The sequence below is a fragment of the Hypomesus transpacificus genome, chromosome 9, assembly GCF_021917145.1.
Source record: "Hypomesus transpacificus isolate Combined female chromosome 9, fHypTra1, whole genome shotgun sequence".
Classification (NCBI taxonomy): domain Eukaryota; kingdom Metazoa; phylum Chordata; class Actinopteri; order Osmeriformes; family Osmeridae; genus Hypomesus; species Hypomesus transpacificus.
Window position 1 is genome coordinate 16,442,715 of NC_061068.1, and position 14,322 is coordinate 16,457,036.

The window sequence follows — 14,322 nt, forward strand, 5'->3', positions numbered from 1 at the left end:
GCATAAAAACAGCTCATTTCGCCAAATGAAATAGTGTAAGAGAGTGATGGCCGTATCAGTGTAGAGTGGATGAGGAAGGGGGTGGGGTGGAAAGTATCGTAAATTCAGCTTAATTGAGAGGCACGTGGCTTCACAAAAAAGCAGGCTGGAGGGAGAGAGTGGGTGTGATCAGGGGCCAGCTGCACGACTAAGACCATAGACTGCGTGCTTAAAAGTGAGAGTGTGTGTGTTGGTGGGGGGGGGGGGGGGAGGGGGGGGCTCTCACACCCTACACTCTTTGTCTCTGGGCCATCTGCTGGGCTTTCATAATGTGCGTGAGGGGAGCGTAAAGGGATGTGTGTGCCGAGTATGGATGTGTGTTGGGGGGGGGGGGGGGGGGGGGGGGTTGAAGCGGGTCTGAGAATGAGTAAGAGGGCTACATTCCGTCACCTCCTAGTCATGCACATGGGCTAGACTGGACCATGACCAGTCTGGGGCTACATTATACCAGGGCCAGACCAGGGCCATGGAACCCAGAGGTTTGGAAGAGCTCGGACATGGGGTTGAGGGGGGGGGGGGGTTACAAGCCCCTGGTGACTGTGTCTGAAATGACCTTCCATCTCCCAATTGGTTTATTTGGCTTGTTCAACGAGTTACTTTGGCTAACTTAGCATGACCTCTATGAAATATCTGGGATATCAAATGCCCTGTAAACACTTTTTTTCATGGCTCGAGTAGAGTAAAGAAGCACACTTTTCCACAAGTTTACATTCCATACTGTAACTTGTATAATTAACCATGAGAGACTGAAAACAAGCTAAATAAGTGTGACAAGCTTCTCAAAAAAGTATTTGAATCAGAGATTTTAAGGGTATGCTCTCACTAGAACAAATCATCACAAAGCCCAAATCTGTCCATTTAGCTAATTGGCACTCTAACTGTGGGTCTCTCACACTCTCACACACACTTTCGGAGAAAAAAAAGTGTGTGTGAGAGTGTGTGTGAGTGGTATTGACCCTGTGAGCAGATGGGGCTCTCCAGACTGCTCTGTGCAGCCTCCATACACACACAAGGTCGCTTGGTAGAATGGTGTGGGGAGTGTGTGTCAATGACCATCTGACACCTCCCACAACTGGTCTACACTCCGCCTGTGTTTTACATCTGAATACAACAAATGGAGTACGTCGTGGAAATGAGTTAATTATCGAGATGCTGTGCAACTAGAGATATTTCATATGATAATCAGCCAATCTGTGCAGCCCTGTGAATAACGAACATATCAAGGGTATAAAGGAAGATAGTTCACTATAAAATCCATACAGTACATCAACTTACTTTAGATTTTGGAAAATTGAAACTAAACAAATCAAAATCTACTTTTGATAGAAGGGGTTTAAGAACTTTACGAAAAAATGCACTGTAGTAATCAAGATAAAACTGCAATGTGTGCCATCACTGAGGGTTTAAGTTGGCAGAGGGGCAGTTCTATGGGCGTATGTGAAATCCTCTGTGACATTTCTTGTAAAAATGGATATACACATTTTGACATGTGTATATTTTGTAAATGTGTCCATTCATGTTTTTTTTATTTAAAAAGTAGATCAAGGATAGTATCAGCCTAAAAAACAAAACACCAGTTTGTGTGGACTAAAACTAAAAGTTAGTGTTGATGCACTCTTCCTGATTGTTGTCCTTTCTGCTATCTTATCTGGTAAACACGCGTGATCCTGTGCTTTATAAATAGTCTACCCCCTACCCCCCTCTCAAACACATACACACCCACATCCCTTCTAGACAGGTAGGTCTAGGGATGGTCGGAATGTTGTTCATACACATGCAATTATGGTGACTGATGGATTGTCTGTATGTTGCCATCCCTTTCACCAGGGATCCAGTAGGCATGATGGAGTGCTTGTCTATCCAAGCAAATACAATTAGGCTGATTGAATGTTGTCCATTTAGTTTTGCCCTTGCAAAATACACATGGTACACACACCGACACATAAATGCAACACAAAAAAGTTTACAGAAAAGGTTAATATTGTGGTTGCGTAGATGTAGTTCCCTAAAAGTGGTTTATTTGCCATTTGAGAACAGTGACAGGGACATAGTAAGAGGTTGTTCAGGCGACAAGAGAAAGCAACAAACAACAAAAAAAAGACCTGTTACGGAAGAAAAGTGCAATCCATCCAAATACATTTTAGGTCTATTTCTGCTAAAACTGAAAATGTGTATTTGCTTAGTAATACGCCACACAGTAACTTAATGTGACTCCCATATTCAGAGGGGGAAAACATCTGATAAAGTTATAAGTGCAAGGTGCATGGAGAAATGTATTCAATTACTTTGTATATCTATTGTACTGAATGACTGTTCATACATAGGCTCTGTGGTTCATCTCTGTCACTCTTTCTTGGGGGTCACAGAGGACTCCTGTATGATGAGCTGAGAGCAGTCTGGCACACCCAGCTGTCTCTCATTGTGATAAATTTGTTTTGCTTTCTCCTCAGTCCCTTGTCACATGCCTCTCTTTGTCCCTTCCACCAGCCTGCCCTTTGACGCCAGTCTCCATCCTCGCAGTGGTGGACCGTCACACCATCCAGACAAGCAACAGCTGTCGAACGGGAAGCACTGCAAAGCATCCCAGAGATGGGCTGCAGGTTGCCGTCCATCCAGCAAGGTGAACAAGAACAAATACTGAATGCTGAGTAGACTTTACTTCCTGCTTGCCTGGTAGTGTGGTTAATAAACAAGTCAACTCTGTTGTTGTTTGCCTAATTCTCTTTGAAAGAGGCCAGTTTCTCTTGCATGGTTTCTTTAAGGTTGTCGAACACTATCCTAGTACAAAACGTGTCGTGGCTTCAGGTTCATAGTGGAATGGGTGAATTGTAGCTGTTGACCTCAGAAATTGTTTGGTTTTCTAACAAAACAAATACTCAAGTTATATTTATGGTACATAAGGTACACTTATGAGGTCCACGTGTAGGGCAACTGGATGCTGGCAAGATGGATGGGAGTTTTCTGGTAGAGAACAAACAGGTCTCAACAATCAGGACACCAACACATGCAAAAGTAATGTTTAATTCAAATAAAACCATGCACAGGTCACCCAGACTAGATTCACACCCGTTATAAAATAAAACATCTATAGCCATACATTTCATTACATGGGCTTTCACTGAGGAGGCTGAAACAGAGTTCACAAGTCAATCTCAAATAGAGAACCCTCCCATATACTTCTCACACCAAACTCTCAGGGAACATGACTGTGGTGAATCCAATAAGAGGCCAAGCACTGAAGCTCAGCATCTGAAATCCCATGTACTTATTTTTTAAGAGAAAATTGTATTACTTTTTCCTCACCTATCACCTATACTTAATCTTCATTAAATCATTATAAATTGCTATGAACTATATGGCACAGAGGACAAGTTAGAGAAAACAGGCGTGTGGAGCACATAGAGGGACTGCCCTGCTGATACACGTGTTGCTGTTGAATATATGTTGGTTAATTAACCTGATGTACCGTACATGTGCTTGAGTAAAGACCCCGGTTATTCACATAAACGGGAGGAAAACGTATGACTTGTCTGAGACCTCTGCAGCTTTGTAAAATGGACCCACTCAACTCCCCCTCTTTTTTGTTTCCCAAAAAGCTGCGTTTTAGGGACAGTTTTTCTCAATTTGTTAACATTTTGGTAACAAGACACTTCTGGCCCACAATAACTAGGTTGATTTTGGTTACACACTTAAGTTTCAGTGACAAGACGAAGAGCACATTTCTTAAGTCTGTCTATAGGGGGGCCAATAGGGGCCAAACAAGAATTTTCCAAAGCAGCAGGTTGTCTTGAATCCCACCCATTACGACACATTATAGAGTCAAATGCAGCCACCGCCACCCTTTGTTGAAGAATCCAGCACACACATAAGATAGGTACACTCAATAAGATCATTTATGTTATTTTACAATCTGGATGTAGAACACAAAGATAATAAAAAAAACAAGATTAGTAAGATGTACAGTATTTGTTTGTAGTTGTATCATAATGTCTGATCTGCACGGTGAGTGTTGAGGCGGTGGGGGGTGAGAGGTGGTGTTCACCCGAGCATCCATCTCTCTGTTCAATGAAACGCTCCAGAGAGAGAAAGTGAGCATGGTTTAAGAAAGACTATGTGGGAGGGGGGCCTGGCAAAGAGGGGGTTACGTGAGAATGGGGTTTTGTTTTTTTTCTCCCAAGAGTCTTGGAAATAATAGAGGCAACCTGCTGCGGTGTTTATGTGTATCTGTATATATATATACATATAGATATACATACGTGTATTTCAGAGGAAGCTTTCAATCCATGTACATAAATTGTGTGGTGTGTCGGTCTAGTTGAAAGGAAGCGTTGAGTGTACTTTGCATTTCTGTGTGTGTGCGCGCATGTGTGCATGTGTGTGTGCATGTGGATGGCGGGAGGGAGGGACAGTGAAGAACAGAGTTGAACAGGCAGGCTGCTGGGGGGAGGCTCAGTTGCTGTAGACCTGGCCTTCGGGCGGCTGGGGCAGCTTCATGTTCTCTTTGCACATCATGAGCCGTCTGAGCTCCTGCAGCACCACACGGATACTGTACGAGTTCTGCCACTTGGCCAGAGCTGCCACCGCCCGCGTGTCCACCTGGTGGGAGGTATGTACACGCTTACCCCAAGGAGAAGGCATGGGTACACGTGCAAAAATACCAAGACCAAAAATATACAATAAATATATCCCCAAACACTGTGACTACTGAGCTCAAGTGTGCACCTGTGACACACTGAAGTCTAGGAGTTGGTCTAAGACCACTAAAGTGAACGACTGATCCAACGGAGGCTTGGTTAGGGTTAGGCACATACTAAATACACACACCCTCCTTTACTCCTCTCCACAGCCTACGTTACGTGCAGCTTCTACACAAGTGAAGCTTTAACAGCAACAGGCAGAGTTGAGAAAATATGAACTGCCACACATTGAAGTGATCCCACCACCCTGCCCGGAGAATAAGAAGTAATGGCATTAGGAACTTACGACACCATTGGAGTTGTGCACGCCATTTAAATTGATCTTGGTCACGAAGCGGACGAAAGGGGCAGTCTCAGGATACCTGGGTCCACATTCTACCTTAAGACTGTACATCCTGTTCTCATAGATTGTCTGGAATGGGGAGGGGGGGGGACATTGAACAGCAACAATATTTTAAGGCGGGACAATTCTGCCTTATTATTTGTATACCTTGTATTATTAACCGTATTGTAAGAATCTTGCATGCTGGGGTGGGGACTACAAAACACAGAGACATGGTGGAGGGAAGAATCAAGGGATGGACTGCGAGGCAAAGGAGGGAAGCTAGTGAAGCAAAACTAGGCTGAAAGACAATTAAGACAGCACATTTAGAATTGTAATAATATATCTCTTAATGAAGAGACAGTGGTTAAATGATTGTTCTAGTATGCTCTCTCACCCTGGGCGGCCCAATAATCATGCCAGTCCAGCGGGTCAGTGTCATGTCATCATCATCCTCCAGTCCCCAGCTCACAGTCCCATCTCCTACACCTTTCTGGCCCTCTTCCAGCTCCTCCAGCAACCGAAAGTTACGGGGAACTTTGACGCCTGTTTAGGGAGAGGTTTCAAAGCAGAAGAGGGTGGGACAGCATTATCCTCAACTAGATTCACCAGCAGTAATCTGAAGATGTTCCATGATATGTATTGTTGGGTTGGATTAAGTTATTAAATCGTTTTTTTTTATTGACAACTCTACTAAGTCAACTGTTACATACACTTCTTCATAATCTAGTTTACTGACGGGGTTCATTTTGTGTGCTTTGTTTTAAATTTGAAACAAAAAGCATAGTGCTCTCATGTTGCATGTAGACTCCACTATGAGATTTCATGGCACAACGTGAGGTGTTCAATAAGTGAACTCCGAGGTTGTCACAAACTTCATAAAAATGATTTAAATCTAGATGACCTTTAGCTAAATATTCACACAACTCAGCTAAACGTATTTTATGTAGTTTTGGAGTTTATGTAAGGGAGGTCTCATCAACTCTGTTAGCTAACATTACTTGTTAAAGTAAATTGAGAACGTAGCCATGTTACGTAAATGATTGTATTATTGTACTCAATTGTGTTTTTTGGTGTTCACACACGACATTCTTGTTAGCTGGCGACGTACTAGATGGCTTTAACCTAAAGTTAGGGGCGTTACTTTAGCTTGGGCTGAAAGAAAATATTAGCCAGTTTGCTAGAAAAACGCTTAATATTTTTAGCCAGTAAGACCACGGCGATTTTATTTTGAAAGCATATTCCTCATATTTGACCATACAACAGTTGCCACGCGCTCTGCGACTTTGAGGTACTGCTATTTCAATCTGAATAAGTGCCACGGAGTTCCCTGTCTTGTTTGGCGTAGTTAGTTAGCTGGCAAGCTAGCTCTGCAGAGAGACATGACTCTGCACTAGAAAAAGCTATCAGTACCACAACCAGCTAGCATGCTGAAAACCTCGCAGCTAATCGCGCAATCTAACCTCGCAGCTAATCGCGCAATCTAGCCTCGCTAACTCTTGTGACTTGGTTTGCTTGTCCAAGTAATAGGCGCCACATTATTCACCAAATAATATCCAATGAGCAAAGACTTCTTGGAGATATTAATCGAACTCGTTGGCTAGCGTTCTGGCTAATGTTTCATCATGTGCACCAGGCTACGAAGAGGGCGAGTCGACTGCTGCAATATATAGCTACCCGGTAGAGTAACATTACAGCCAGTTTGGCTAACGGTTTGCTAGCTAGCTAGAACTGCCGTCGTATGAATAATCTCGAACTAGTCGAAATATATAAACTATAATATACAAGTGTGACATGTTACATTACATTGATATTCATTTTAATGAAAGGATATACTGCAAAAAACTGACCTCAATATCATATATGTGCGACTATGAATTCGTATTACCTGATCCGGCGGCGGCCGCCATCTTTGTCTCTGATACGCGGGAACGCGCACGTTGCTGTACGTACGTCAATTGAAGGTGCTAGAAAATATAGACTTTCGTACTTTCGCTGTAGGTTAATACTCTGATATCTTCATTCATAAACATGAAATCATGAAAAGTTATATAATATGTTTAGGGTGCACTGGCGGACAGCATACAACTCCTTATATCAATAACATTGAGTTGCTTTAAAGAAAGACCTTACGCAAAGTCACGATACATTTGTCACAGCTATGGGCAATGGGGCATTATTGGCAAGTAAGAAAATGGACACTTGTATTCAATTACAATTCCCCAAACACCTTTGCTACTAGCTTTAAAACGAACTAAAATATACATTGAGGGGAAAAAGCAACGAGCACTCCAACATATTGTAATATGCCATGATCGATGGACAACTGTATGAAAGTTAATGTGTGGTATACTGAATTACACTTAGTTGTATACTTAAGCCCCAATACTGCAGCTAAAATACCCAAGGACTGCAGCTAAAATACCCATCACTGCTAGCCTGTATTATTCAGTGATTTTCTTTTATGATTATTTTTTAAACTTAATTCCATGTGAGCAATGCTCCAATTGGTCTGTCTCTTCCTCATTGGCTTCACAAGATGCAATGGCCACAGTCGCGAGTTCTCTTTTGCAAAACACATGCTCCATCTAGTGGATAATTCACGCCATGCAGATGCTCAATGTTGCTGAGTGGATTACATTTTTTACGCTTTCTTGAAACGTTCACCAATTTTCTCAAAACATTAAACGCAAAAACAAATCTTACTACACTCACATAACCCCTGACTCTTTTGGCAAAATCAAACAATTGCCTTAAAACCATTTAACGTTCTCAATTCTTTCAGATCACATAAATCCTTTTTTGTTGAAGTAAACGCATTTTGCTATAAAAAAAAGTATAGCACAGTAATCACAGTTTAGTAGGTCTACAATCAATATAGGTATACTGTAATTGCAGCAAGAAATAATGCATTGGATGTATGTATATTCAACACGTGTACACAGTAAGCCCAAAGAAGGCTCTAAATTACAATTTTTCTCAATTGCACATTTCTTGAATGTGTACAGTGTTTTCTCCAAACTCTAAACACACATCTTCATACTACACTGTTTTGGCCAAACCCTTGACTTTTGACCCAAAATCAAACATTGTAGTCAAAACCATAATATCTGTTGTAGAAACCAAACTTTGCATTCAGAATACACACAAAGTCCTTAAATAAAATCAACCTTCTGAATACCCTTTGCACACTGCTGGAAGGAATAGAAAACACTATTATAAAAGGTTTTCATGAACCAATATAACGTGTCTATGAATTGTTAGTTTGTCTCAATTGTTTACACACAAATACTGGTACTTGAGACACAATGACCACAACATAACTCATGCACCAAACCCCTGCACCAATTCTGCTAAACTACAAGCACAATTCCTGCTTCCTCAAATTGCAGTTCTAAAACACACTTTTTCAAAACACTACACACAATTCTCTGCATTTGGCACAATTTTCATGACGGAAATCTATTGTTTTCACAAGGAACGCACTGCCATTCAAATATGCACACTGACTCATCGCATGGGCAAACACCTGTCACACACTTTTACAAATAGCAATCAGAGCTTTAGCATAAAAGGGCAACAGGTGAGCGCCTGAAGAGTCAGAGTAAGAGGAGGAGGACGGGGAGGACGAGGACGAGGAAGGCCAAGGACCATAATCTCTGGTGAGATCCGAGCCACTTTGGTTAACCATGTGGTCAACCATGGTCTAACAATGAGGGAGGCTGGGCAAAGAGTACAGCAACATTTGAGCAGGTACACTGTAGCATCCATCGTCCGGACTTCTCAAAATGACAATAGGTAAGAAATCTACTCTCACTACAAAATTGCAGTACTGCATATCAATACAGTACTCAATGAGTACAGTAGTACAGTATTGCCTGTGGACTGTTTTGTAGGAATGTAAAAATAAAGTATGTTTCAAGTATTTGGGAAATGTATTCCTACACAGTATTTACAGTATTATTTTTTGGGGGGCGGAACAGAAAGATTACTGACAAAAGGTGGTCGGGAACGTCTTCTGTTTCCTGAACAGGAAACTGAAATCATGAACATGGACCTAGAAAATAAAGCCATAAGATTATGGAAAATACAAAGAAAAATAGAAAACGATTAGATATTTTAAAATGTTGATAGGGTAAGCTTATCAACACGGGACCATGTCTTGTGCAGAAATACATCTGAGGATGAAGCAGGTCTACAGGGTCCATTTGAATGCAATTCAGAAGGAGTCAAAAAATTGCGATATAACTATGTGCAAGTGAGTCCCATAATTGATGCATACTCTCAACACTGTATATATTATACATATTTCAGTATTGTAATCATAATGATTGTGCTTCACAATAGTGACCACTCCATGTCTATTTCTGATATTGTCATGTGTGTTTCAGACAGTCCTTGAGCTAGAAGTGGCTGCAGTGTGGCACCAGTTCATCTTCATTGACGAGGTTGGATTCAACCTCACAAAAAGACGAACCTCACATCGCTTGAGATGTGGATGAGATGCTGTGGCCAGACCGAAACAGAAGAGAGGATGCAGCATAGGTTTTTAATTTTTATTATTGTAACTTTATACAGTAAATTATTCTGCTGTTTTGTATGTAGACCACTGTATGGTTGACTTGGTGTTGGTTGGTATGTACACTGTATACATTGTGTATACATTGTTTTTGTGGGAAAAATTAAATATATTTGTTACCGTGTATATGTGTGTTCTGAGTATATAAAAAAAAAATTCTCAAATATTTGACTACACACTTATGTATGTACTGGCTGTAGTCAGTGTAACACTGAAAAAAAAAGGCCTTAGTCATTGTGATGAATGGAGAAGAAGTGTTTTCCATTCATCATAGTGTTTTACATTGAGCACATCAGTGTTCAACTGGTTCTTATAAATGTCTATTCCTATGATGGTTTGTGTGTTTCATTTGAAAACAAAATATATTTTGAGAACAAATAACATTGTTTTGAATATAAAGTTTCATTTAGCAAAAAAAACAAAAAGTCACCATCACTGCAATATCCTCATCAAACACAATAAAATTCACTGATGTGTGTTTGGTTTAAAAAATAAAATAATGGTATGGCTCCATAAAATATCTTATTAACGCTGAGAAATTTGTGAAACAAAAAACTCACCTTTTCCTTTGTAGACCAGCCAGAGGAAGATGAAGACTGAGGAGAGAACAGTTACCCCAATTCCACCAAGAGCCACTGTCCTCCACCAGTGAACAGAAAAAGTGCTTCCAATATTTCCAGCAGTCCCAACATCTCCAATTCAAAACTGAAGGTTGTAGCTAGACCCAATCTGCCATATTCCAGATTAGTTTATGATGCAGAAATATAACCCGAGAACAGATTTGTTCACACTTTGGATTTTCAAATACGTAAATATTATACTGAATGAAATTGAGAAAATATTGGATATATTTTGGAATTTTTGTTGTGTCTCATTTCGTTTGAAGAACCTGCTTATGTGATGTGGAGCAGTTCAGAGTGACGTTATCCCCAGGTTCCACAATAATGATACTATTCCAGACTGGCTCTGGCAAAGCAGCTTTCATTAATATGGATACTGTGTATAAAAGAGGAAAAATAAATATCTAAAATGTTGCATAACACCAAACCAAAACCTTCAGATTTTTTACAAATATGTCCACTCCCTGCCTATGATGAGACATAGTTTTTCTTCTATGTGACCTTTTCAATGACCAAACACAAAACAATTCTGCATAATGAAGCACTGCAAGTTATTCTATTATTATATGGCAACAACAGTACAAGCGCTCTGATTGGCTAATGGGTAGTCATGCCAGCCGCGTATTGACCTCATCGCCGGTATGCGGTCTGATACAGATTATTATTGCCCACCTCTGACGTCATCTTCAAAATGAGCGATATTGAGGAGTCAGCTGAGTTTTACTATCCAGACGATACTGAAGACATCAACGGCGACAAAGAAATTGTTAACTTTCTAAAAGAGATGTTACTGGAGTCGTGGAATTAAAGCCATTTTAGTAGAACCGTGTTGTCCGCTGTCTATCAAAAGTAATTGGTTGCTAGGCATCACCTGAAACACACTGTGGGAAGACTTCAGAACGCTACAACTAGCCAAGCCTTTACTTTCATTTACAAATTAAAAAGAGCTGAAAATGCCACATAATAAACAACTTACTAACCTCGACCGTTCGGTTAATAAGTAGTTAGTATTACATTTATTAAAAATGAATACTAACATCAAAACTAGTTTTGATGTGTTTTCTGTTGATTTGATAACAAATTCAGCTGTAGATAAACAAATTAATTAATAAAAATACAAGTCCTTTAATGAGGAGTTTAGTTGTATAACAATGATTCCCCCCCCACAAAAAAAGTTTGTTACATTTGTATAAAGTTACATGTGTCAACAAAGGGAACTCAATGCAAACGTCAGCACACGTTAGCAACGACGCACGGATACAACGTGCATAGATGCGCTGTTGCAGAGCGAGTATTGTATCGTGCCGTGGTGTACTTTGTACCTTTGTCTTTGGCAGGTTTAATTTCTTCAACCTGCCAAAGACAATGATGGTGCACTTCTACACAGCCATCATTGAGACCATCCTCACCTCCTCCATCACCATCTGGTATGCTGCTGCCACTGCCAAGGACAAGAACAGGCTGCATTGCATCATCCACACAGCGGAGAATGTGATTGGCTGCAATCTGCTTTCCCTCGAGGACCTGCACACCTCGAGGACCCTGAGGCGAGCGAGGAAGATTGTGGCCGACTCCTCCCACCCCAGACACTCCCTGTTTCAGTCACTCCCCTCCGGCAGAAGGCTGCGGTCCATCAGGACCAAAACCTCACGCCACACAAACAGTTTCTTCCCTTCCGCTGTTGGCCTCCTCAACAAGGCCAAGAGTTCACATTGACTTTAATGACTTCATGTCTTAAAACACTTAGCATTTTGCACTACATTACAAAACTGTATCTGTACCATTTGTATCTTTTGTAATATTTGTATTTTTATAATTTAAATTACGGCAACTTATATTTTATTTTATTGTATATTTTATTTTTAATTCTAATTCCACTTAGTATTGCTAGTTTATGTACCCTTAGTATAGTTAAACCACATATTTAAATGTAAGATTCCTATATGTTTAATGTATGCACCTTCCTGCCAAAGCGAATTCCTTGTCTGTGCAAACTTTCGTGGCGAATAAATCCCTTTCTGATTCTAAATAAAAGTTGATTGATTGATAGGGACATCTGCTGTTCAGTTCATTGTATGACGACTGTATCAAGAGATCTAAGGAATCCAGTGACGTCAAGTCCTTGAGACGTCACTGCATAGGCCTATGTGTCTTCTCTTTAACCTACGAATATTAGTGATTTCTGATGTCTTTTTAAGCGTTTAACCGAAGGGAAAAACTGGACCCACCTGCAACCGACGCAAGCAAGCGCACCCTTCAATTTACCCAGAAATTGTGCCCTCTCTAGTTTCATTTGAAACACTTCCATACCATATTATTCTACACACTTTTCCCCCTTCTCATTCTTCATCTTTGTTGTTTTCTTTTCCCCTTTTACAGTTGTTGTAATTACTATAAGACCATTGTGTAAACAATTAGGACATGTGCGTTTCTTGTGTTGTGTGTATTACTAACTCATCAGATGTACATTTGGGGCAAATTGAAAACATACCATGTGCAACTGAGAATTTAACGAATTACAGAGTTTCGTTTGTTGTGTACCCCTCCTTGAGTCACCACCTTACCGCGGTGGAGGGGTTTGCGTGTCCTAGTGATCCTGGAAGCTATGTTGTCGGGGGCTTCATGCCCCTGGTAGGGTCACCCAAGGCAAACAGGTTCCAGGTGAAAGACCAGACAAAGAGTGGCTCAAAAAACCAACCATGAAGAAATACAACAATGGTTCTCAGTTGCCCCTGCCCGGAAGCGGGTCACCGGGGCCCCCCCCTGGAGCCAGGCCCGGGGGTGGGGCTCGATGGCGAGCGCCTGGTGGCCGGGCCTTTTCCCATGGGGCCCGGTCGGGCACAGCCCGAAGAGACAACGTGGGACCCTCTTCCAGTGGGCTCACCATCCGCAGGAGGGGTCATGGGGGTCGGGTGCAGTGTGAGACGGGCGGCGGCCGAAGGCGGGGGCCTTGGCGGTCCGATCCTCGGCTGCAAAAGTTAGCTTTAGGGACGTGGAACGTCACCTCGCTGGCGGGAAAGGAGCCTGAGCTGGTGCGCGAGGTAGAGAGTTTCCGGCTAGATATAGTCGGCCTCGCCTCGACGCACAGCGTGGGCTCCGGAACCAGTCTCCTTGAGAGGGGCTGGACTCTCTTCCACTCTGGAGTTGCCCTTGGTGAGAGGCGTCGAGCTGGGGTGGGAATACTGGTTTCCCCTCGGTTCGGCGCCTGTACATTGGGGTTCACCCCGGTGGACGAGAGGGTAGCCTCCCTCCGCCTTCGGGTGGGGGGACGGGTCCTCACTGTCGTTTGTGCTTATGCACCAAACGGCAGCTCAGAGTACCCACCCTTTTTGGAGTCTCTGGGGGGGGTGCTGGAAAGCGCTCCTCCTGGGGATTCCCTCGTCCTCCTGGGGGACTTCAATGCTCATGTGGGCAATGACAGTGAGACCTGGAGGGGCGTGATTGGGAGGAACGGCCCCCCCGATCTGAACCCGAGTGGTGTTTTGTTGTTGGACTTCTGTGCTAGACACGGTTTGTCCATAACGAACACCATGTTCAAGCATAAGGGTGTCCATATGTGCACCTGGCACCAGGACACCCGAGGTCTCAGTTCGATGATCAACTTTGTAGTCGTGTCATCGGACTTGGGGCCGCATGTCTTGGACACTCGGGTGAGGAGAGGGGCGGAGCTGTCAACTGATCACCACCTGGTGGTGAGTTGGCTTCGATGGTGGGGGAGGACGCCGGTCAGGCCTGGCAGGCCCAAACGTAATGTGAGGGTCTGCTGGGAACGTCTGGCGGAACCCTCTGTCAGAAGGAGCTTCAACTCCCACCTCCGGGAGAGCTTCGATCATGTCTCGGGGGGGGCCGGGGACATTGAGTCCGAATGGGCCATGTTCCGGGCCTCCATTGTTGAAGCGGCTGACCGGAGCTGCGGCCGCAGGGCGGTCGGTGCATGTCGCGGCGGTAACCCTCGGACCCGGTGGTGGACTCCGGAGGTGAGGGATGCCGTCAAGCTGAAGAAGGAGGCCTATCGGACTTTATTGGCTGGTAGGACTCCAGAGGCAGCTGATGTGTACCGGCAGG

General features: G+C 42.8%; 1 protein-coding gene across 1 annotated transcript; it reads right to left on the reverse strand.

The window, feature by feature from the left end:
* Positions 1-3,044: 3,044 nt before the first annotated feature.
* Positions 3,045-7,021, reverse strand: ube2v1 (ubiquitin-conjugating enzyme E2 variant 1). The gene is made up of 4 exons (XM_047025992.1): positions 6,947-7,021; positions 5,456-5,604; positions 5,023-5,148; positions 3,045-4,635 (listed from the first exon to the last, which is right to left on the reverse strand). Exons 1-4 carry the CDS (start codon positions 6,966-6,968, stop codon positions 4,489-4,491), a joined length of 444 nt encoding a protein of 147 aa, XP_046881948.1. The 5' UTR covers positions 6,969-7,021; the 3' UTR covers positions 3,045-4,488.
* Positions 7,022-14,322: the final 7,301 nt, after the last annotated feature.

What these genes read in the sequence shown, in the direction of transcription:
- ube2v1 (XM_047025992.1), bottom strand. Translation starts at nt 6,968, where the DNA reads ATGGCGGCCGCCGCCGGATCAG. An exon ending in GGCGGCCGCCGCCGGATCAG is followed by an intron (nt 5,605 to 6,946) that starts GTAATACGAATT and finishes CTCCCTAAACAG; the next exon opens with GCGTCAAAGTTCCCCGTAAC. An exon ending in TGATTATTGGGCCGCCCAGG is followed by an intron (nt 5,149 to 5,455) that starts GTGAGAGAGCAT and finishes TCCCCATTCCAG; the next exon opens with ACAATCTATGAGAACAGGAT.